At 33.1% G+C, this 27,021-nt stretch overlaps 1 protein-coding gene and 1 pseudogene across 1 annotated transcript; both read left to right on the forward strand.

The window, feature by feature from the left end:
- Positions 1 to 353: 353 nt before the first annotated feature.
- Positions 354 to 9,442, forward strand: LOC138330930 (receptor-type tyrosine-protein phosphatase mu-like). Its single transcript, XM_069278412.1, has 15 exons — positions 354 to 437; positions 615 to 691; positions 1,095 to 1,131; positions 1,358 to 1,455; positions 2,056 to 2,184; positions 2,829 to 2,974; positions 3,393 to 3,528; positions 4,456 to 4,602; positions 5,857 to 5,956; positions 6,449 to 6,522; positions 7,013 to 7,138; positions 7,599 to 7,715; positions 7,960 to 8,117; positions 8,433 to 8,568; positions 8,832 to 9,442. Exons 1-15 carry the CDS (start codon positions 389 to 391, stop codon positions 8,898 to 8,900), a joined length of 1,599 nt encoding a protein of 532 aa, XP_069134513.1. The 5' UTR covers positions 354 to 388; the 3' UTR covers positions 8,901 to 9,442.
- Positions 9,443 to 14,421: 4,979 nt separating this feature from the next.
- Positions 14,422 to 23,782, forward strand: LOC138330931 (fucolectin-4-like; annotated as a pseudogene).
- The last annotated feature ends 3,239 nt before the right edge of the window (positions 23,783 to 27,021 follow it).

Consider the following 27,021-nt stretch of genomic DNA (forward strand, 5'->3'; position numbering starts at 1 on the left):
GAGTCAAGTTGGGATTCCAGTCTCCAGTCTCAAATATGTTGTGGACAAGAAGATGCAAAATAAGGCAAAGTCTTTCCGTGATGAATACAAAGTAAATATATATATTTAAAACTATTTCAGGGATAAGTATACATATTACATAAACGAAAATAGCTAAGGAGTGTATTACCGTGATGTCAGTTTTTAATGGCAATATTCTGTAAACTAAAACACAAACTAAAGTTAAAATAGAAGAAAGAAAATGAAAAAGAAAAAAAAAACTACGTAAAAATTAATACTCAAATATTTTTATTTTTTATTATGAATTATTTTTAACATTGGATATTATACTTTTTTGTCATTTTTCCAGTCGATACCCAGTGGATCGTTGCATTATCATAACATTGGAATGTTAGAACAAAACAAATGGAAGAATAGGTTTAAGACAACCTTTCCATGTAAGTTTGTCTGTTATTTTTAATAAAATGTTTTTTTTTAAGTAAAAAAATGTATATAGCAAAGTAATGATAATATAAATGTATATATCAGAGTAATGATAATAAAAATGTATATAGCAGAGTAATGATAATTGTTCAATTTACGCAGTTTGCATGAACGTTGTATAATTTCTTCAGATGACCATTCACGTGTTGTCCTGGAGACTGTTGGAAACGATCCTCACTCGGACTATATCAACGCTAACTTTATTGATGTAAGTACAAACAAATACAATAAATATAATTCATTCCAATGAGTACTTTGAACTTTCTTAAGCAGTAAATTTATTTTAGTGCTGTACGGTTATCTTTGAAGCGCTTAATTCATGCACAGCGCTAATTTGTTAAAGATGGTATTTCATTCTCAGTATTGAATCACCGAATGGCGCTAACTTAAATCCGTGCTAAAACCTCATATTTACATTGTTCACATCTGCGCTACAGTTGTCTGTGCTAAAGTGTACATTGATTATTGCAGTTGGTTACGTTAGTAACGGGGTCTTCCTACAATTAACCGTATTAATTACTTGGATCACGAATTTTATTTAATATTGATGTATACATTATATCAATTATTCATTATTCTATTAACGACGATATGCTTGTGATATCTTACAGAGTGTTACAAGACCTGCAGTATACATCGCAACTCAAGGTAAAATATGCATACCCGAATTATAAAGGCAACAAACGACAAAATGATCACCGTTTATACCAAGTCTGATAATCATCAAATTCCTATTTTAATAAGAATAGTTTCTTATATATCTTTTTTATTATCAATAAATGTTATCATTTCGTGCAAGTGATTCACATGATAGTTGATATATCATACTCATGTATTACATGTCTGATAGAAATTAAACTTCTCCATTGGGCAGGACCAAGGCCAGGCACTGTTAACGACTTCTGGAGAATGGTTTGGCAACAACGGACAGGAAAGATTGTCATGTTAACTAACCTGATAGAGGGAGGGAAGGTATAATACTGTATTGTTTTGTAATATTCTTTATTTAATTTCGCAAAACTCGTGGATATATTCAAAATCGCAAAACTTATCAAATTCATTTTCTATATCAGTCCGCCATATGAATGACCCTTTTAAATACTCTAAAAATGATTCGCAACAATAACCCTTGTGAATACATTCCAAAGAGTTAATCACGGAATTTCACACTCGCAAAATTTACCAACTATACAGAATCAGTTCCTCACATTAGTGTTATATGATAGAGGGAGGGAATGTATATATCAAAAACTATAGTCTACATGATGTAACTCAAAGTGACTGAATGTCAGTTTCTAACAATAATGTTCTTATGTAATGCGACTAATTCACGTACCACGTGATACATGGTACCGTTTGTGCGGAACTAGTATCTCCAGTGGTGATGGAACATAATTCTTTGTAATCTTCGCACTGAAATGACGTTGGCTAGGGACATTCCATCACCAATATAAGCAATAATCCCGCACAAACGTTAGCAGGTATCACGTGGTACGTGATTTATTCTTGTTAATCGAATCAATACAACATTGTCATCACAATTTACAAGCTCATTTGATTGATCTTTTTTAGCCTAAGTGTGACAAGTATTGGCCTGAGGAAGGAAAACCGTTGAGCACAACGAACTTCAACATCATACTGGATAGAGAAAGGTCTTACGCATTTTATATCGTCAGAGAATTCACAGTTACAGAGAGGAAGGTATGATTATATGAAACATCCTTTATAAATCAACTTATGTCTTAACCTGTAATTTGTCCTACGTTATTCCTTGTACCTTAAGATGTTAAATATATATTGAACGTTGCTATATGGGTCCCATTTAGTCAAACAAGCCGAAGTTAACCGACAGTGTAACGTTGTTGTCAATAACGCCATGTGACTACCGTAACTACGTAAGGTCTGTCCGAACTCTTCCGAATGCGGGTCATGAACTTTCCGACTTCCGTTCGGCAATGATCGTAACGCCTATGACGACTAGTTTGAAATAAAGGCATGTTTACAAGTATAGACTTTCAACAACTGTTGTACCAAAGTTGTTAAGAAATCATCAAAAATAGTCTTTGATATTACTTAATTTTAACTACACTTACAAATTCTGACAATATCGGGGTCAAATCTTAACGTCACTTGATAGTTATGTATAGTGTTTCTTTGATATGAAATATACAGCAGAAGGAATATATACATTTCTATAAACAGGCGTAAAACACTGTTATTAATCCCTAAAATCATGCAAGCAGAATAGTTCGTTATTACACCAGTGAAAAAACCCAAATACATTTGATTTTATTAATTTCCAATCACGTTCACATTTGAAACTTACTTATCATTTTTTTAATGAGACGAAGACAGTTCGACATATACATCAATTCCACTATACCACGTGGCCAGACCACGGGACTCCTGACCCTAACGAACTCGTCGTCTTCCATCGTCGTGTTCGTCAGTATTACGATGTCTTGGGCGGAGAGATGGTAGTCCACTGCAGGTTAGAAATAAATCAAATACATGTTGTACTATTGCTATAAGATTCCCTGACATCCCTCTATGTGCTTTTCCGTAGATAATGACTCTGAAGTCCAGGTAAGAAAGATTACATTTCAATTTATATTAATCTATAAAATTCAATTTTATATATCCCTACTTTATCTGTAGATGTGTAGTGTGTTGAGTTTTATAGAATTTTGGTTCTTAATTCGTGTGCGTTTCGTTGTCTAAGACGCGGTACTTAAAATACCCTGTTGCTACTTTGTCATTGACATACGCGTCTTGTGTAAGAAGGATTTCGAGTTAGGAATTTAATTAAATTATGAATACTGCTCTAGGTGGAGATTCTTGCATGTTCGTAAATTTAAATTTGCATTTAACCTAATTTGATGAAGTTTATATTCTAACATATTTAACAGTGCTGGAATTGGTCGAACGGGAACTTTCCTTGCCCTTGATGCTCTTCTGGAATATGGTGAAGAGTTCGGGTGTATCGATGTCAAAGAGTATATTAAAACAATGCGGGAGGATAGAGTTAATATGGTTCAAACCGCAGTAAGTATTACTTATTGGCCGGGGCAAAGAAGTCTTTTACCATCCGTATCTTATCAATAGTGTCAACCAAATCATTGGATAACAAGCCAGAATACTGAATCAAACATCCTTGGCAAAATGTATATATATCAATATCAACATTGCTTATTAATGGTTATCTTGTCCACAATTTGGTGATTTAAAGAATAAACAATAACAAAACTAAATTGCAAGATATTTTTATTTATCTTAAATCTTTTGAATGGGTTTGTTTAAACTAAATTACACAATAAATTGCATAAAAATGTAGATGTTAACGATATTCCAAGTCCCGTTGATTATTTATTAACATAAATATCTGAACAATAAGAAATAAAGTGCAATGGATATGCATTATTTAAGGATAACCTTGAATATTTTGTTTTATGTTATGGAGATAAAGCACAAAAACTGAGTGTATTCTAGATAAAAGCTGTTTATGACGAGAGTATTCTCACATTTTTTGGTTATATCTCCATAACTTAAAAACGTCTGTTTAAATTAATCCTAATGATTTACTAAAGATAACCTCTTCAACATTCAAAATTCATTTATGTTGTCTACGAAATCAATACGTCGTCATCTCAGCCAATCAGAAGCGACGTTACAAACGACGACATCATTTTTCCCTTTATGGGCTGAAAAAGCAATATTTAAGCCAATGAGAATGTTCGTAACAAGCAAAATTGAATTATTTGTGTTAGGAAATAAAAGTAACGTATTTTATTTTCACCATTTTTCAATATTTCAATAAAATTAAACAGAGATTGAAGGACAGGCTATGTAATTTCTCTTCCGAAAAATAACATATTCCTTTTCTCGTCCTAAAAATAACGTAGCCATGTACAATAATATTTGAATCAATTATACCATAATTACACAACATAATGGTATTATTTATTTATCTAGGAACAATACATTGCCATACACCAACTCCTTATCGATGCATTCGAAATGCCAGATAGTCTGATTCCTAGAGCGAAGTTCCACACACAGCTTAGACATATCTTCTCTGAAGGTCCTGCAAACCAGACAAAGATCAGGAAGGAATTCCAGGTAATACATAATTTGCTTTGGTGTTGATATGAAACTGGTAGAAGTTTTATTTAATAGCAATGTAAGTCACAAAAAGTAAGGAATTTCAAGAGTTTTTTTTTTAGATCCTCAAATGGTATTATTAATTACCAATGTAAACATTAAGATGCTTGTGCGTATTAGTACTTGCATGGTTGTGAACAATAAATATTAACATTTAGTTACCGTTACAATACCACAGTTATACTATATGTCACTTGAGTTATGTTAATATTTTCTTCGATGAAAAATACTTTACTCCTTTAACGCGAACTGCAATTGACACGTTTTATAGTTAATAATAATGATACGGGGTAATAGATTAAGAGTAATCAAAGGTTGGTCAAACACGATATCTCAAACTATTCCAAACCATGTATTTCAAAGACATTTGAATATGTTTCTTCAAATGAAACTTAAAACCGCTGTAATAACAATAATGAATAGAAATGTATATAAATGCAAAATACGATATTTTAGATAAACAAAGTTTGAAATGACGCCAACACATTCGGACGAAATATATTTTTCAAATATGGGGGATTCGTCGAATAGCTGTCTGAGCTATTCGGTTTTGGTTACATGGAATAAACTGGGGCATTGTATGGGCCAGTTGGAGTATCCGAGGAATGCGAGTTCGAATAAAAAGGGTTACACTGTAGTCATTTGCAATTTATGTGTCCATGTTCCGTTATGGTAATTGAAAATGTTGCCAATGACTTTCGAGTTGTGTAAATGGTATATAGCTGGTAATCAATTGAAGTAAAAACTAAACGCTGTCTGCCAATTCATTGGTAGCTCTTTTCATAATTCGAACACGCCACAAAGGCGTGCTTTTAAAAACGCAATTATATTGTTATATAAATCTATGTTTAACGCTAATTCACCAAAAATTGCTAACATTAACTGATACATAAATATCTTCGATTTAGAGTACCAAAGTTACATTTTCAAGAACATAATATGTAATATATTGCATATCATGGGCCTGCCCGATATTCGTAGAGGCTAATATTCGACAGGTAATATTCAGCAAGTTTGGTAACATACAATGTATGTCGTTTGAAAAGTAAATGGATGAGATCAAACGGTTTTTTATACATATTGTTTGTCGACAGCACTATGTTGGCCGCTAATATCATAGAGAAAAAGAAAAAGAAAAGAGAAAAAAAACGCGAAAAATCAAATATATTTACGAAATTTACTTACAAAAATATGTATTTGTCATATAATAAGCTGACACAATCTTCCAAGCCGGATTATGGCGAGACAGACTACAGTGCCGCCTTATTGTCGTCAAACAGGGCGAAGAACAGGACGTTGTCTGTGTTAGCAGGTAAGTCTCTAAGATGCAAAGTACTCATTTAATTTTCAGAAATTAAAACTTTTTCAATCCGTAACATTCCGAACGGTTTTAATTTCAATAGAATTTCTCTCAACGATGCTCCATCGCCAGCGAATGTTTTCTTTTCTCTATCAAACACAGGAGCTGACGAATTTCTATTTTTCATCAGTTACAAAAGTAACTTATTTACACCATTGCCACTATTGACAGTTTCTTATTTTATTTCAATATCAAAACTTATTAATTGCGCCCCCTGAAAAATCGTCATTGCACTATGCTCTATTTCGGAGCAAGTATTGATTGTGCATGCGCTAAAATCAAAATTGATTATCTTATATAAATTTTTGTTTTGATTAAACACATAGAAACAAGATTATACATCACTTAATGTTCCAATGATAGTATCATTAATGCTCTGGTGGCGGTGTAGCATTTTTAATGATCAAACATTGAAATATGTGTGTTAACCATTATTGTTTTTAGTCGACAGATTTAGAGTTTACCTACAATCCCATTCTAATGATAGAACTGACTATATCAACGCTGTGTCCGTGCCTGTAAGTGTTTTTATATCTGTATATGAACTACTTCTAATAAATACAATGTATGTGAAGTTGTATTATTATGTAGTACATGTCTCATTTCATAAAACAATATGGTATCATTTGCGTTCATATACGCATGTCTGAGTGTCTGCATCCCTACCTGGGTTTATACAATGTAACTTTTGAGAAAAACAAAATGATGTTAGATATTATACATATGTAGTCACAAATATGTTCAGAGCAGGCTTGTTTTAACCGTTTCATTCGTTTCATTCCTCTGTTGGTAATGTTAAAAAATCACTTTTTTCATAAATTGTCAATATTGAATGAATAATATTATTCGAATTAAAAGGAATCAGACTATTCATTCTTATTTCATTCAATCTTTGATTTTTGTCATCTTTGACCCGTTTTACATGACTATGTTTAATAAATTCATTGAATTGAATTTGTTTCATTATCTGTTATTGTGATATCTAATTGGTTTTTATTTATTAAAAAGTCGTACACATCCAAGACTGGGTACATCGTCACTCAGACTCCCCTGGAGGACACCGTGGTGGATCTGTTGACCATGATAATGGACCACAACTGTCACACACTTGTCATTATTGAGACGGAAGCCATTGTAAGTAAATAGAAATCAAAGACACACATATGTCTTATAGTCCTTGCTTGGTTTCTCTTCATTAATCATATTTATAAAATTTTGTGAGTAACCACGGTTACAATGATTAAAAATACAAACAAATCTCTCATGATATATTTCACGGGATGATTTCTCAACAAAATAAATAAAGACACTCAAATAATCATACGTTAAATTGTGATTTAATACACCAAGTTCAGAATATTCAGTGGAAGTTGTATTTTCACAGCTTAAAGAACTATATACCCCAATATTCTAAGTTTATTGTGCTTCTTTAGCTCACAGTAGCAATAAATATACACTGCACCATCATACGAGATCATGACTTGTTATAGCCGTTCAAAACACACAAAACATTAGTTGTAAGAAGAACGTTTAAACAAAATAGACCCTTACAAATGTAATAGCTCATACTATATTACTCTTTCACATATCATAGGAATGGCTGCCAGAAGAAAATGAGGAGAGTTCGATTGAAGAATTTAGCTTGGAACATAAAGGGATATCCCAAACGATTACAAGCATAGACGTGCACGATATCGCAATCGAAAACGTGGTATGTGATTTGTCAGGCTTTAGATGTGTGTTTCAATTAAACGATTACTGGAATTCTATATTTAAATCCATTATATATGAGTTAAAAACTCAATTGAAATGGCATGTTGTATCATATAACTATCGACTTTAGAATTTATAATTGTTGTTAATTGATGAAAATAACGTTTAAAAAAGTCCTTTTAGTATCTAAATATTTTGGACGTGTATACATGTATAGCATGGTATGATTTGGTTCTTTTTAGGAGAGGGGGTTTAATTCCACGTTTCGAGTGTTCCACATTACCGGATGGGATAGAAACTCTTCATTCCCTAAGGATTCTTCAGTCTTGCTTCAGCTGCTAGAGTTAATTGACAGCCGACGTAAATCAGACGACACCAAACCAACGGTGGTTATGTGTCGGTATGTCATGGGAACGAATGCATTTCATCGTTTTATATTATCCGTATTAACTTTCTATATAAGGAACCGTGATAACCGAGTAGTGAAAGTTAATTTCTGAAGTTTTTCACTTCTATGTTTTCGTGTGAATGTAGAACAACCGTCAGATGCTAACGACACATTATTGTTATATGTATTTAAGAAATGAATTTTAAAGGGCGTATAACGAGCATGCTGATTAATGATGTTAAGCCTACCCTCTAAATGTTTTGAAAGGTTCGTCGATATCATATAATTCATGTCAGAGAAGAAAAATAAGATTCTACAATGTTACAGAGACGGGTATTCTCAGAGTGGACTGTTCTGCTGTATCAGCAATGCCAGAGACCAAATGAAGTGTGACGAAGAAGTGGATATATATCAAATAGCACGTCAGCTGCTCGTTCGACGGCCGGCATTTTTAATCAATTTCGTATGTATATCGTATGTAGAGTATAGCTATACTTAATTAGAAAATAAAAATAAACACCATTCATCACTACCGAATACATTGTTAATATCAAATCAATATAGTGGTTTCTACATAAGTGGTGTCGTCCGAAAATGGAACCAATAGACATATTACATCATGTTCAACATACGTATGCATATTAAAAGAAAAGAAAATTACAATCATCCGCAAATTCTTATTGAGAAAATTCAAACTTTTTACAAAACTCATTTATTCCATTTCAGGATCAATACCGTTATTGTTACAACATAATCAAAGACTATCTTGATACTGCGGATGTTTACGTTAATTAAGTCTTAAGATTTACTGCCAATGGATCTGAACAACTCGTACAGACAATATATCTTATAGACTTAATAAGCGGATACACAATAACATGGATATAAAATGCATGGAAACAAAGAAGTATCTGACCAAATGAATGGCAACCTCGTATACGTTAGCAGGTTTGTGGATTCCCGGATACAACCGACGTTACGCATACTGTAGTGTTGGGCGGAATAACAGACAGGACAAAGAAATATGTTTACGTGACGTTATGATGGCAAGAAGATAACGAATTTATATGTATCCTAATTAGTGATTCCCTGAATGTTAACATGCTTATATTGCATACAGGAAAATGAAATGTGCTTATGTGACGTACTGACAACAAGTAGGTAACCTCTTAATCTATATATACTGATTAGTGACTCCATACTTGTTACCTGGTAACGAAAATGCTAACGACATTATCACCCCCTATGTATACAATCGGCTGTTACATTATCCGATGAGAGACTGGGTTCAAATATACGCTTATAACAAATGAATTTTATGTTACTACATTTATACAACAGATTGCATCCTGGATACACAATATATCTCTTGAATAAATAAACATTTATACACATTTGTACTTGGAAACCAATGGCGTTATTAGGGTAATAACAAAGATGACAAAGAAATATGTTTACATGAAGGTATGCCAAAAAAGATACTAGCATATAATATATATGTTCTTTTCTCATTGGTTAATACACGGTCATGTGGAGTTTGAAATATAGCATATCGACTAGGTGTTTCCATTTTAGGCACATCGAGCAAATATATATAACGTCTGTGACGGCATTACCTAAACGCTGAGTTATTCAGGGTGACGTACTGTAGCCATCGTTCTTCTTGTAATGAAAGATGATTCACCGCTGACGAATGGCAATTGGCAAACCAGGATCAGACTAATTAGTTTTTTTCTTCAGTTACAAAACTTACCTATTTCACACCATTACGATCATTGAGAAGTTTGATCTTCTTTTTTACTTCAAAATAAAAATATTAAAAATATCAATTACATCCCGAAAAGTATCCGTGTCACTTTGTCGTATATGGAATAAAGAAGTACTGGTTGCACTTATACCAAGAACAAAATATATTATTTTATATGAATTTGGTGCTGATTTGACACATATATACACGATTAAACATCAGTTATTGTTCATCTTTTGACATCTAATATATGACCTTTGATTCGGTCCATATGATGGTATAACGACTTAGCAAAATATAGCATAAATATAATTGAAATTTAGGTATATTATGTTTTCCTTAACAAATCAAAGTTTGTACATTTGAAATTAAAAAAAAAAATTTAACGAAATATTTTTTTTTCAAAAACTGTTTCTGAAATCAAGCTTAGTAACTGGCCAACCCCCCAATATAAAAGCACGGGACACTTGACACACTGCAAATAACAATGTCAAATTGAAAATAAACATTGCACTCACCTGGCAATATTTCATTGAAGTAATAGGTGAATGTGTTGTCAGCTATATCCCAACATATGTCCAATACGAACTAATAAAACAATTCAATATAACACTAAGTTTTACACGTACATGTACATCGACACGTGTGTATCCTTGATAGTTGTCGCTCGTTCGGGTCAGGTACGTAGTCACGTGTATATGGTCAGTTGAGTGCAGCGAGTACGATGACATACGTTGAGATATGTGGACGGATTATTGTTTGGGATTTCTATTCACTTGCGTTGAAATTTTATTTTGAGAAACATCCAAATGACAACTTAGAGGAGTTGAAATGTTTCTAAAAAAGTCCCATATAGTTATACCGGTGAGGGTTTTGTTTACCTATTTGTAGGTGATATATACTGTGGACTGCTAGGTGTATAAGTATATGAATGAGCGCACGTGTGTCGATTCACGCGCTTTATATAGGGGTCGGTGAGTCGTCGGAATGTAAAACAAAAATGGCTGTCCTCAACGGGGAATATCTCATAAACGATTCTTGAACAACGAGTATACTTATTTAAAAAAAAATAATTTTAATAATAATTTTAACTTGCATTGTCAGCTTTAATTTAAAACATGAACGATATAGACATCAAAACAAAATTAATTTCGTATGAAAAGGCATTAAAACATTTCATAGCTACATATGCAGACGTTTTAATCTTTTTGGGGTATTTTTCTTCCACTGTGGAATGTGTTATGTCATCGGTGGCAGTATAAAGGCGACCGCGTTCCGCCATTTGGAGCGTTACCCATCTGCAAAAGATTTGGATGCAATACGCGCGCGGTGTCCAAAAAGGGGAACAGAAATTATCTCAGAAAGAGAAATACCATATTTTATTCATACCGAAAATGCCATTTGATGAACCAAATAAATTTGTCGACTGATTGAATTGTTAGCATGAAGTTTATTTTAAAACTAATTTGTTTCTTCTACGTACTTCTTTTAAAGGGACTAAATCGCTAAAAAATCATGTAATAAAAGATAAAAAGAGTTATAGGACTAAAATTAATTGTAAAAGTTGTGTACTTTGTGTTAATAACAATATTTAAAAGTTTGTATAACAATTTTGTTCAAAATGGAGAAAAACTGAAAATAAATAGGACCGACCTAGTCACTATTTCATATTATTATCTTTCGGCGAGTGTAAACAACCCCTATGTGCATGCGCGACGCGTGAACATTCCAAACATCCGATCGAAGGAAATTTCATCTGTCTAATGGACATATCTACTATCGACTGAAAACACAAATTTATCGACTACAGGTTCCTGATTACTGTGTTAATCTAATAAACGTTGAAACGTATGCAAAAGTTTTGTGAAGAGTTTTCTAAGTGTAAATAATCCTATACTGTACAAGTTTTTGTAGCCATAAAGAAGAGTTTTCATTATATTATATGGTTTTATACTTGCTTTTAAGATAATTTTATTTTCATTTGTCATGTTATTAGGTACTATTACGCTAAAACTGCCAATATTATTAGGCTTTTAAAAAATGGCCTAATATATAGACTTTATAATAAGGAAAAAATGACGAAAAAACTAATATTATAGGCATGTTTAGCGGACTAAGTAAGTACGTGTATTTCTTGTATCATTATATCAATATTTGACATTCCATATACATTGTATATCCTTAGTTATAATGTCTATCCGTCTAATGGGCATTCCCTATATATCTCTAGTTATAGTCTTTGTCCGTCTAATGGACTTTCCTTATATAGCCCTAGCTTATAATATATATCCGTCTAATGGAAATTCCCTATATATCCTTAGTTATAGTGTCTATCCGTCTAATGGGCATTCCCTATATATACCTAGTTATAGTCTCTATCCGTCTAATGGACATTCCCCTATATGTCACTAGTTATATAACTTTTTTACACCCGATTTACTTAAAAAAAATTAGCCTAACTATATATATATAAATTATATGTGTACTTTTATGTATTCAAAGCAAAAATATACTTACATAGACATTGTAGACCTATGTACATATATGTTTGCTTAATAATGTACATGTACACCTGTATTCGTGTATAATATATACATAATTAACGGGGTGAAAATACCTCTCACTTCTTGTCATATTTCCATCAAATACTCTAAAGCTTCATAGAACTATGCTGTTTTATTTGGCAATGTAGATACAGGGGCGTAGGAAGCGGGTGTGGGAGGTGGGGGCGGGGTTGGAGGGGGTCAGGGGGGGGGCAAGGACGAGGGCATACATTTCTTGTTTTCGCCGACTGAAATGTTCTAAAATTGCACATTTGAAAGAAAAAAGGGTCCTCCTGCACATTTTCGTGAACTAGACTTAAAATGTCAATCAGGGGGTTCTACGTACTATTTAAAAAAATGTCTCTTAAAAGATTCATCTGTTTATATGACTTAGCAAAACAATTAATTCATTATTATTTTGTGTTAAACAACAATGTACCGATGGTGTGAAGCCAGTATGTTCAGATCGAGTTGCATAGATATGACGGCATTCACAATTACCAAAGTATTATGTTAAGAACGCTTTAAAAATCATTAAAATATATCGTAAAACTCATCACAGCCATTCTAAATCTAATATTTTTACCCGGGGGAGACCCTCGGACTTCCTCAAAACACCCAAACCTCGCGCCATCAGGCGCTCCCACATTCATCAAAATGCATCGTAAAATTCTAAATCGTAATATTTTTTCTCGTAGGAGATTGTCGCCCCCCCCCCCCCAACACCAAAATATCGCACCTTTGGCGCTAGCATGGCAATTTGCGTATTCATTAGTTTCCGTTTATCGACGCCACTGTCTATAAATGTGTACAAGGATTCTACTCAACGATATATGAAAAAAGTTTATAAAGTATATATGGTTGTGTGTTGAATTAAAGAATCAATCTCCTCCTGCGGGTGCGGGGCGAGGAGGGGGGTCCAAATATTGAGGACCTTTGCACCCCCCCCCCCCCCACATTACGTTTCTTTCTACGCCACTGAGATACGCTGTAAATGTATCGGCTATTACGCTTAATCAGGCCAATGTAACCGATAAAATATAAGTTGCCTCTTAGTGGTGTTATTACATCTATATCCATTAGCCGGATGAGATTTTCAGCGACCTCGATTCAGAACTCGAAGATGCACTCGGTTCTTTCCGTTGTAAACATTCAATGCCGACAGATACAATTTCTTGTTGTGTTTGGCGATATTTTAACGTTGATAAACATTGCCAATAGTTCAAATTAAATGTTGTAATTTTGAAAACTTTCTAATTTCAGGTATAAGAACGTTTGAAGGAAGTCAAAAACCCTAAGAAATCTATGTAAATATAATGATTTAGTAACTTTAAGAAGGATGATCTGAAAAAACAACAACAATGAAGTTATACCGCTGCATGAAATTGTTCGGTGTTTCATTTTACAAGTATGTAATTAATCTTTATTCTTTTTCATACTAAATCCTACATTCTGTTTGGTAGATTAATTTTCTTCATACAATCATGAAGAAAAAACATCCGAGAATGCTGTGAAAACCCGACGTAATCATGACATCACAAAAGAGACGTCAAAGTAGCGTATTGATTTGGAAAACATAATATATTGGGAAATCAATGGGATAGTACTTTTAACGTTTTTATTTTATCCAGTAGTCTAAAAATTATTTTTATGTATTGATGTCACTATTTTTTAACTTCATCGATTTATGAAATAATTGTTTTTGCAAACTTTTGTTAGAATCCGCTGCGCGGATTCACAGAGTTTGCAAACGAAAATTTCTTTCATACCGCGATGAAGTTAAAAATAGTGGTATCAATGCTTGAATGGTATAATTAGCGAGAGGGTCTATAGCTTCCCCACTTTAAGGCTGTTTATATTATCAGTCTAAGTTTAAGAACTAAGTCTAACACAACAATACTTGTTTTGATCTTTACTTCACTACCTAAACTAAATTAATATTTAGACTTCAAATAAATAATCAACAGATTGTTTGGTATACAGAGATGATATCCTAGACGAGTATAGGAACATGTCACAGGTTGAGTGTAAACAACATATCTCTTGTTAACATGAACGGACAATGCAATCGATTTTAAATGCAAGCGTGTGTGTATAAATTGCGTATATTATCGATTGTTGAAAAAAGGGTATGTGATAACGTATGTACTGGGAAGCAACCGAACAATTTCTTTTTATAGAACATTAAAAACACACTATACTTCCTTGTTGAGTTGAAGCCAATAAAATGGCGACAGGACATAATGGTTTAAGAGGATATGTACTTATTATTTTCGCTGTATTGAGGTCAAGTGTATCTGAAAGTAAGTATCAATAAACGTCGGTAAGTAATAAGAAATAGCACTTTAGGATTGTTTATAATGATCAGAAAATACTACATTTTGACTTGATAACAATGATTATTTCATTGCTGTGTTGTTAAAGCATCCATATAATGGAGGTCATATTATGCCGATTATGTCACATTTTACGGAAATTCCGTGTTGTTTCAATCAGTTTACAAATGTAACTGATAAACAGAAATGTATGTCATTTCTAATCTACGAAGATGTTGAAAATATGGCATCAAAGATATGGCTTTTGGAAAGGGCATACTGCTTATAGAGTAACTTATCTTATTCAATGAAAATGTATATTAATGTATACATTATAATGGTTTTGTAATGAATTATTCTTCCCAAGATCAGGAAAAATTGGAGTACCAGTTTTGAATAAGGAATGCTAGTTTTCCCTCACCAGCAATAAGGCCTTGTCAATAAATAATTAAATGGCGTAGAGACATGATATTGATTCGTTTTTTTAATCAGAATTGGCTTCTCATCTACATAGTATGGTCTATATCATACCATGTACATAACATTATTTGAGAAATAATTAAGATATATAATGATACTTTTATTCAACCTTTTTTTAAATAAAATAAAAAATGCATATCTATACATTTGTTTTACAAAGGATCTATCATGTTTTTGGCACGGAGCTATTTTATCATCATCTATTATGTTCTATTCATATTTGTTTTAATTGATGCACTGGTAGAAATTCATATTTGCAAGTGTTTTAAACATCATTTTGAGTATAATTTTACTATATTGTTCTCTTTTTCTTTCAAGTAAACAAAACAATATATTTTAACTTGTTATAACACTATCTTATATTGGGTCAGTAGCATGCTTGGATGAAGTGCTACCAATTCGCTCAAATAAATAACCACGTCCTTGATGTAAGATCATAGGCGAAATCTTTAAATGACTTTAAACTGTGTGCTGTTATTATTTCATAATCTGGTTAAATATCGCCCCCCCCCCCTTTTTTTTAGAGGAACACCAAGATTTATATATCTTCGTTAATTTCCTTCCTTTCATGCATCGCACTTTTACACTTGTCACCCACTATTAAAATCTCGAGATTTGTATCAATAATGAATCAACAATCCATTATCATTAAGGACAAAACATTCATTTCGACAGCCATTTTCAATGGTGACATACCAATGCTAATAACGTCAAAATAAGCGGATGACAGTTTATGCGCAGACCAACGCCAACTGCGTTTGACAAAGCATGCCATAACTGCGCTAATAGAGTAGCAGCACCTACATGGATATTATCTTACCTCAGTGTGACCTAATGTAACGTACCGTAGCGTGAATAAACGTGTCTGAGCGTGATTTAACGTAGCTGGGTTTTAAATTTTAAACAATCATGCACAAAATTGTGGTACGCTAGTCGAGGTTTGATACGCTTAATAATAAATAAACGTTGCACCGCCTGCTTCAACCCGCATAAATCGTAAGCTATACCACGTTAAAATTCATTATTCTACAATTCCACGGTGAGGAAGATTATTTGCCAAACTTATAATCATACCAAGAGGTATGCTATGCCATTTCACCAAAAAATATAAAACCTTTTATTATGATAATTTAAACTGTATAAGACATGGTATCTACGCGATTAAGCAAGTGCGAAAAAAAGGTTGACTTTAAATCAGACTAGAACATACTATATCGTTGCTTTGGTATATGCCAGGTAATGCTATAGATAATTAAGATACTAATTTAGCCATGTATGTGTAGGGCAATCATAATCTGCATTTTATTCCTACTTCCCAGAACACAATGCTATGATCTAAGCTATATAAATTACTCCGTGCTTTGTAGCGTCACTTTGGCCTGGATAGATAAATATAAATGTATATCCAAGCAGCCATGCTAGCTTGGAGGTATAGTAAATTGTATTCCAATGACATATCTAAAGTGAATAGTTGGGAAAAGAAAACCAGTCTAAATGCGTTCATTGGCCTTCCAAACGTTCTCACATATTAATACGACGGTCAAGTTCTGCTTAGTTTCCCAGTTCTGACCATTAAAGTACAGAAAAATTTGAAAGCATTGAAAGCGAGGCTGCGTGGAAATGTAACCACGGACATATATCAAAACCATCAGGTTTGGTAAATTAAGCTGCAAAATCATTCAAATGTTTTTATCTATGTTTAGATGGAAACATACCAGCAAAAATCTTTTTTAGATTACTAAAAACATTGTAAAAAATGTGTTAAAAGAAATGGTACAACTTGGCTTCATAGTCTGAACTTATGTACTCAGTTCACTGTACTAGTCTTGTAAAATTAAAACCTATGCATTGTAAGCACATGTATTGTATTTCTGGAAATGTTGGTAATTTTTGGTGGTGACTAACATATTAAAAGATCTACTTGATTCGTGAGTATGAAACATATAGCACATAAAACTTAATAGCTAAAGTTGAAAATATGAATTGTTTTTTCACACTACATATATATCACCTGTTTTCGGTTTGCTTGTTGAAATTCAGGGATGTAGTTGGTTGCGAGTTCCTTATTCTGTTTAACTTAAACGGAACTAGGAACCAGACCCAATTTCCGTTTAAGCTAAAAGAAAAAACTTCAGCCCTTCTCTTTTAATATCAATTGCGTGACCCATGGCCCCAGTATAGCAAATCTAGATATGTCACAGACATGTGTGCATACGTATACAAAGAAACGTGTCCGATTTTAATTTTCTTAAAAGGTGTTTGTGCCCTACATGTAATGGGACGAAAAAAATACATAGTTTTTTCTTATGTAGTTTATTAAGCTGTGAAAATTATCCAAAGGCATCGACAAACATACATACAACTTTATAAATATTCATATACATTTGTATCTTACATATCTTTTATGCACTGTAATAATTCTTGTTTCATGCTTTATGTATATTTACATGAAATATATTTGAAAAGGTCACTTTAAAATTACTAATATCATAGTAAAAATCTTAAATGCAATTGTAGACCACAACCTGTGTATGTAAGTATTGTCATTCTTATGATATTGATAACTGTTTAAAAATAAAACTCTTCTTGATCTGTGAGCATAACGATTAAATACAACTTTTACCAGGTCTGGTTTGGACTTATAGACCATAAGTGCCTTATTTAGCTTTAGAAAAAAAATATTATAGTAAATATGGTGTTCTGTTAATCCTACGCATAGAAACTTTGCTTTAGATAAAAAAAACAACAACATAATAACAGGTAACCTAGAGTAACAAAAGTCTCCGAATCTAAACCGCATGTATGCCTGGCAATACTACAAGTAATACTAATGTTCATGTTTGTAGAATAAATGGTTATTTTAACACAATTTTTAGAAACTCGAGTGTACTTTTTATACTTGGTGTGACGCATCCTTCTTTGTGCGACTTTTTAAGTGAAATGTTTGTGCGGGATTGTGCTATCACCACTGGAAAAACTTGTCCCGCACTAACGTTATTGGGTATCACGTGAATTAGTCCAATTGTATAAAACTGCTATTTTGTAGTGACATCAATACTTATGATTGGTATTTATCCAGGTAATGTTGCCATTCTGGGAACCACTCAGCAGAGCAGTAATCACGACTCCCTTTGGGTAGCAGAGAAAGCTGTGGATGGCTGTGTACGCACAGACATTGAATCTGGTTGCTGTTCGCACACGCTGGACATTAAATTAAAAAAAGCCTGGTGGAGAGTGGATTTAGGAATGCTCATAACAATTAATGCTATCACAATATACTACCGAGGTAATTCCTAATATAGCTGATCTTCGGTCTATTGTAAGCAAACGATGCTTCTAGACCATCTTGACTGTCATCACTGGTGTCCTACAATGTATATGTAATATTGATGTTACAATGGTCGATTGGGTTTATATTCACAAACCACAAAACCATGTTCTTCTCTGTCTTTCATTTATTCTGGTATGAAAACCCTACAACAACAGACAATCATATATCAGACATACATATATAACGGACTGACTGACAAGGGACATAACTCGTGCATACATACTACCGATAACAGAGCTAATATAAACTTATACAATATACACTACCATTAACAAATCTCGAAGTACGGTTAAATATAAGTATTTCAACATTTCAGAATATCTATATATTTATATAAATAGACTAATTTCATCTTTGAATGGGTAATGTTACATTCATTAATAAACAACTACATAGCATAATAATCATTTAACACTAATAGCAAATAATACAAAATAATAACTCACCCCACACATCGTGCGGAGGTTTCCAGAAAGGGCGAATTATAGCCTATAAGATGTTATGTGAAATAGCTGGCACATTTGCTTTAACACTTAGACATACTAATTGAATTCAACAGATGCATATGTATAAATGAATCTGTATAACTTAGAAACCTTATAATTGATAATTAATTCTCAAGATCAAGATATAGCTGTGATCCGACCATTTAAAACACTTTTCAATCCTTATATGTATTACAGTACAACATTAGCGTACTTTTTATACAAAATCAGTTCCAGTAATTCTAGTCAGTTTGTGATATCACAAAAACAATATGTAATTACTCAAAAAACAATAATTACCAATCTACGAATTACTTTACAATACATACCTTTGACATGAAAAAATACGACACCGCCATACGAGAAATTCGATATCGTAAAAAATGACGTAATTCTGGTAAATGTGACGTCACTTCAGCGGAACTGCATGACGTTTCATTCACCGGAAAGTTAAAATTCGGGGTCAAGTTAGAAAATGTTCCTTCAAATGTAGAACAAAGTCACGTTATCGTATTGACGCATAAAGCATATCGTATTGAGGGATAAAACACAGGTTAATCCAGCAGTAGATATGCGGCAGTTGCAGGATACATATAAATGTATCTGTATGAACCAATACTTGATAATTATGTTGTTTGGTTATTTCTAATCAAAGTTTTAGTTCCTTTTGTCAAATGGGAATAAAACTTTATATCTCCGCATCATTTGATACATATTATAAGAATCCTTCATATGTGTATATGAAGTATAGGAATATGTTAACCGAGTGTCATAACATGCTGTTAAAACTGAGGCTTGCTAAGCTATCAACGTTTCATTTTTTAGCTGTGCATTCGATAGGATGCGGAGCTATAGTCAGCGCAATTTTCAAACAGCCCTAACATTCCTAAGTGTTTTTTACCTCTCCCTACATATCATTACGCTAGTGCATGAAGTTCTCAAGTATAGTGTTTTTACAAAACCATGATATTTAAAGTATTTGGATGATTGATGGAAGGTAAATGATTATGCATTGAAGTTCAAAGGGTGTCAATGTGTACCATTTCTAACATAGAACACGTTTTAAATCTGGCGCTATGATACACAGTGGCCAGGACTCTGCAATCGGTGGCAAGCTAAACACATTGTGGATGTTGAATGACTCCAAATTAGGCATTTAAGTGAGATAAGCGTTAGCGGCTTTTATATCAGATATAATTAACTGTAATTTAATGCTTACAGGTGTTTATATATGAGGCTGAAAGTAGGGTGTATTATCAATTTTAAATGATTATATATAGTTCAGTAGATCTAGCAGAATCTCTTCAGCATCAAATAAAACAAAACACGCCAGTCTTTTCTTTGTTTGAATTTGGTTGAATACATAAAGTATTCAAATATCAATGATCATTTTAATGAAATGCATGCAGTATATACATAGAGTACTAGATTTCTTATATGACACTGATTACGATCATTTATAATCATATTGTGGACGTAATTTAAATTGATATATAATTATATTAAATAGAGGTTTCCCAAAAAGTGACTGTTGTTTATCATGTTTATCAAACTCGAGTTAGTTAATTTTCAAATTTTGAAAAGACACGAGCTTTAGCGAGTGTTTTTTTTTAATTTGAAAATTAACTAACGAGAGTTTAGATAAACATGATAAACAATAGTCACGCATTTGGGAACTTATTTTTCCCATAACTTTAGCTCTATATTTATACCGTGGTGATCATTTGCTCGTCTTCATTCAGGAAAACTTACCGGCATACATTGTGTAGTGATATCTTTCCGCCATAAAATATAGGGCCTAAATAGAGAGCCAATATTCTATTGTTTGATGCTTTGAATAAACAACTACCTTCAAAACAGTAAATACAATGATATTTAAAAGAAAATGCGCTATGAAAAGTAGCCCGAAGTTGAGAGCCAATCGGAATCAAGAGATCTTGGAATTGACCAATTAAAGGCGCCGTAGGTGTTTATACACTGGAGTGTGTGAACATAAATGATAACCAACTGCTATGGAATGTATCATATGGTTTTTCCATTGTGAAACATTCATACTTATGAGATAATAGTATGTTACAATTACAATGGATGTAAAGAGGTGTTTGTTCGATATTTAATGATACTTTGATCTGCCTTTTGTGAACCTGCTTTTAACACTCCATCATATTTAAAAATACAGACTTTAATTGTTTAATACAATATAAATAAAAACTCTATGAAAAAAATATATATATAACACATACTACGACTTGCAGAATCGTATGAAAACAAATTCCTTTACACTTCCAGCATTCATTTTAAACTTAAAAGAAGACACCTATTAGAACAAATTTACTTGATGCAATATTTTCTTTATCATCACTATGTTTGGATACTCAGCTTAAAGTACTTTCAGTGCTTTAATTATTTCAAGGTAACTATCAGCGCAGGTTAGCCGGGTACCAACTTTATGTGTCCAATACCACCTCTTCACCACAAGATGGCGTCCTCTGTTACCATGACACCAGTAGTACTGAGGCAGCTGTACAGTTGACTATACACACCAATGCCCGTATGTAGGACGATACGTGACCGTGTACATCTACAGACACGACCCAAAACGGTACAGCTGGTACAGTAATGACGCAACTCTGGAATTATGTGAGGTACAGGTGTGGGGTGAGTTCGATAATACATGCTGTTTTCTCTCTTTACTTTTATATCAGCATGACAGTGTAAATTGTAGGGAGGGTCTGTAATCAAGTTTGTGTTTAAGTACAAAACTCTTTTAAATGCAAGTTAAACAGAAATTACCTACCATATCCAACATTTTACCATGTGATTATTTTACAGGGTGTTCAGTTGGAACTTACGGTGACGGTAATTGTGACAATACGTGTCCCGTGGACTGTTTGTGCGGAAACTGTAACGCTACCACAGGCACATGCTTCTGTAAGCTATCATAGTATCAAATGTAACTCTATATAATTATAGAATCCATACTTTTTATATTTTTTTTTCAATTTTCCACAAACGTCTTCGTTGTTGTCGTTATGATATATTACACAAACAATAACTATTAATATTGATTTTACATATTTGTACAGTTATATTGATTTTTTGGCATTTATTAGATTGTTATCGATATTATTTCAAAATTTAATCAAACATTATCTTAATGTGCTTCCGCAATTTGTTAGTAACGTTGCTTTCTTTGCAGACTGTTTTACCGGTAGTTTTGGCAATTTTTGTAACAAAATTTGCTCTCTATATTGTAAGGATTACAAATGTGAGAAGGACAGTGGAAACTGCTATGGTAGGCATCACATAAAACAATATTCATCGAAAACATTGGTATCATATCTGTATTATGATCTCCTAGTATCCCTTTGAAAGTTGTTTAGTTCTGTTCGGTCAATTTCAGAATGCACTGATATGCGGTATGGTTTGAAATGTGAACTGGATTGTCCTGAGAACTGTAAGGAAAATTGTGATCAGGATACCGGAAACTGTCGTGGTAAGTTTATTCTAATATTTCTGTGATACAAAGCATTAATGCATGACAAATTCGTGTCCAAAAGATATATATACATTTGTTGTTTCCACAATTCTTCAGTTTCTTCACATTCATGAACATATCTCTGAAAAAAAACATAAACTACTATGTGAACTGGACAGTCCTGTACATTAGTACAATAATTGAACAATCACATAACACTTTTTTTGTGTCTTTCTGTTTTTGATAATTTTTATATACTTTTGTTGTTGTACTGTCTTTCTTTTGCTTTCCGTTTCACAGATTGCGTTCCTCAGAAGCACGGCATTCAATGCGAACTTAACTGTTCTGTCCAATGCCAAGATATACTTTGTGAGAAGGAAACTGGAAACTGTCATGGTAAGCCTGAAAATCGCACCTTAAAGATGCTCCACTGCTGACAAATAGTATTTTCTCAATAAAATAACCAGGAGCAGACGAGTTAGTATTTTCCTTCTGCTATTATAGTAACTTACTTTACACCATTACCACTATCGAAAAAGTTTGAGCTTCTAATTTAGGTATATAAGATACAATGTTAAATAGCGTCCCGAAAAAAGTCCGTGGCACTATGTCATATATACAATGAAGAAATGAACTAAAGCAAATTTAATTATTCTATATTATTTTTTGTGTAGATTGGAAATATGTATTCATGATTAAATACCGATTATTGTTCAAATAATGAGTATCGTTTATGTTCTGTCGGCGGTGGAGCATCCATAACAAATACAAATATGGGTAACCAGGTAATATTATTTTTGTCTTCAAATAAATCAAGTTTCATTTTGTTTTATTTTATAATGTGAGCTGAGAGATTCTTTTAATGGGTAAAATTGCAATAAATCTTACTTTATGTTCAGTGAAATATAATAAAACTTTAACTTTCATAATCTATATTGTTAAAAGAACTTAAACCAACTTAAAATTTACACACATTACACACAACTACTTAACAATGACACTGTGTATCATTTATATGTTGTTTTCGTTTTGCACGTCCATTGCTGTTTAACAATTGGTGTCTTAATAATATAAGATACTTTCATGACGCTTTATATTCTTATGACTGGAGTGATAATGGATGCGGGGATGAGCAGGTTAGGGTAATACATGTAGTGCTTGTGTGGGTGCATGTGTTGGTTGGTGGACTGTCCTATGGATAAATTGCTGAACGGACGGACGGAAGGTCGGACGAACGGAGACTAAAATTGTTTCCAATGTGGAAATTTTCCATTTAGTAGTTCTCAATCCAACAGGTGACTTTCCAAGATTCCATTCCTGCCCATCTGATCTCTGAAAAGTATTGTGAAAACTTTCGTAATCGTATTATAAAACATATTGATAAGCCCAATTTAGGTATGGTATGCGCTAGCTTGACATTTTCTTAATGTAACTTATCAGATAAGGAAAAACACATTTTTTACAATATATTACACGTTATATGTCTGTCAGGCACAACGTGAGCTTGATCTTCAATCATTTTGTCCATCACAATATAAGTAATTAGCAGCTAAAAGATAAGATTCAACCCCGATATTAAAATTAAGCTATATCAAAAAATACTTATAATCGTTTCTTGATAGAATTTTTAGAGCAGTTGTTGAAATCAATGTTTGTAAACATGCATTAAGTTTAAACTAATCGTCATCAATGTTACGATTGTTGAAGTGCGAAAGTCTGAAAGTTCATGACCCGTTCTTGGAAGAGCTCCGAAAGACGATACGTAATCACGCTAGTCACGTGGTGTTCCCTGCAATTCCAAATATTTATCAGTTTTGTATAAGACATGGAAACCATATGTATTGGAACCCTTCGACCGTTAACAATGCGTATTTTGCGCTGTGTTTAGAATGCATTGCAGGAAAACAAGGGAACAAATGTGATACCAACTGTCCGATGAGCTGTCAAAAGTGTAACAGAGTAACGGGACAATGTACAGGTATGATACTATACTTGCAACGTACACTGCAAGTCTTCTTATCATATTGATGCTTATTCAGATGAAAATATATCAGTAGTTTTATCTTACGGTTTTAAAACTTTAAACTTCCTAAGCAATTTGCCACTACAAACAATTAACGATTTGTAAAATAATGATATGTGTGCAAGAATCGTTCACCACATCTAAAATGTCTTACCGGCTATACTTTACTAAATCTAAACTAATTGTTTATGTTTACTTGCAGTGTGTATTGCAGGGAGATATGCAGTAGTATGTACCTCAACGTGTCCCGTGACGTGTAAAGACTTTGTGCGTGATAAAGAAACTGGTCACTGCTAAGGTAAATTACAACACAACTTATAGAAGATCACACACGACTGAATAGCTAATATATAAATTCGTTGTATGTGATAAAGAAACTGGTCACTGCTTAGGTAAAATACAACACAAATAGAAGATCATACACTAGTTTCTAATTTTGGTTCTATGTAAGTCGTAAAAAATTTCTGTTTTAAACGTGTCTTTGCCCTCTACTGAAACAAGCATGCGATAATTATGGCTTTATTTGACGCCTTCGATATCGATTCGTATAAAAAGCTGAACGTAATCACATAACACTTTTTTTGTGTCTTTCTGTTTTTGATAATTTTTATATACTTTTGTTGTTGTACTGTCTTTCTTTTGCTTTCCGTTTCACAGATTGCGTTCCTCAGAAGCACGGCATTCAATGCGAACTTAACTGTTCTGTCCAATGCCAAGATATACTTTGTGAGAAGGAAACTGGAAACTGTCATGGTAAGCCTGAAAATCGCACCTTAAAGATGCTCCACTGCTGACAAATAGTATTTTCTCAATAAAATAACCAGGAGGCAGACGAGTTAGTATTTTCCTTCTGCTATTATAGTAACTTACTTTACACCATTACCACTATCGAAAAAGTTTGAGCTTCTAATTTAGGTATATAAGATACAATGTTAAATAGCGTCCCGAAAAAAGTCCGTGGCACTATGTCATATATACAATGAAGAAATGAACTAAAGCAAATTTAATTATTCTATATTATTTTTTGTGTAGATTGGAAATATGTATTCATGATTAAATACCGATTATTGTTCAAATAATGAGTATCGTTTATGTTCTGTCGGCGGTGGAGCATCCATAACAAATACAAATATGGGTAACCAGGTAATATTATTTTTGTCTTCAAATAAATCAAGTTTCATTTTGTTTTATTTTATAATGTGAGCTGAGAGATTCTTTTAATGGGTAAAATTGCAATAAATCTTACTTTATGTTCAGTGAAATATAATAAAACTTTAACTTTCATAATCTATATTGTTAAAAGAACTTAAACCAACTTAAAATTTACACACATTACACACAACTACTTAACAATGACACTGTGTATCATTTATATGTTGTTTTCGTTTTGCACGTCCATTGCTGTTTAACAATTGGTGTCTTAATAATATAAGATACTTTCATGACGCTTTATATTCTTATGACTGGAGTGATAATGGATGCGGGGATGAGCAGGTTAGGGTAATACATGTAGTGCTTGTGTGGGTGCATGTGTTGGTTGGTGGACTGTCCTATGGATAAATTGCTGAACGGACGGACGGAAGGTCGGACGAACGGAGACTAAAATTGTTTCCAATGTGGAAATTTTCCATTTAGTAGTTCTCAATCCAACAGGTGACTTTCCAAGATTCCATTCCTGCCCATCTGATCTCTGAAAAGTATTGTGAAAACTTTCGTAATCGTATTATAAAACATATTGATAAGCCCAATTTAGGTATGGTATTCGCTAGCTTGACATCAGCATTATGTAACTTATCAGATAAAGAAAAACACATTTTTGTTTACAATATATTACTCGTTATATGTCTGTCAGGCACAACTTGAGCTTGACCTTCAATCATTTTGTCCATCACACTATACGTAACTAGCAGCTAAAAGATAAGATGCAACCCCGATATTAAAATTATCTTACGGATTTACAACTTTTAAAACTTCCTAAGCAATTTGCCACTACAAACAATTAAACGATTTGTAAGATAATGATATGTGTGCAAGAATCGTTCACCACATCTAAAATGTCTTACCGGCTATACTTTACTAAATCTAAACTAATTGTTTATGTTTACTTGCAGTGTGTATTGCAGGGAGATATGCAGTAGTATGTACCTCAACGTGTCCCGTGACGTGTAAAGACTTTGTGCGTGATAAAGAAACTGGTCACTGCTAAGGTAAATTACAACACAACTTATAGAAGATCACACACGACTGAATAGCTAATATATAAATTCGTTGTATGTGATAAAGAAATGGGCTACTGCTTAGGTAAAATAAAACACAAATAAAATATCACACCTAAGTTTCCAATTTTGGTTCTATGTAAGTCGTGGTTACCATTCATTGAATCTGCGTTGGATTTGCCCTTACTGTGTCAAGCAAGCGATATATTATGGTTTTATTTGACTCCTTCGATAAAGCCTGCAATTAGGTGAAAAGTATGTTAATGCTTGTTACAGGTATTAAGTATATTTAGATAAA

Source organism: Argopecten irradians, chromosome 9, assembly GCF_041381155.1.
Source record: "Argopecten irradians isolate NY chromosome 9, Ai_NY, whole genome shotgun sequence".
NCBI classification, from domain to species: domain Eukaryota; kingdom Metazoa; phylum Mollusca; class Bivalvia; order Pectinida; family Pectinidae; genus Argopecten; species Argopecten irradians.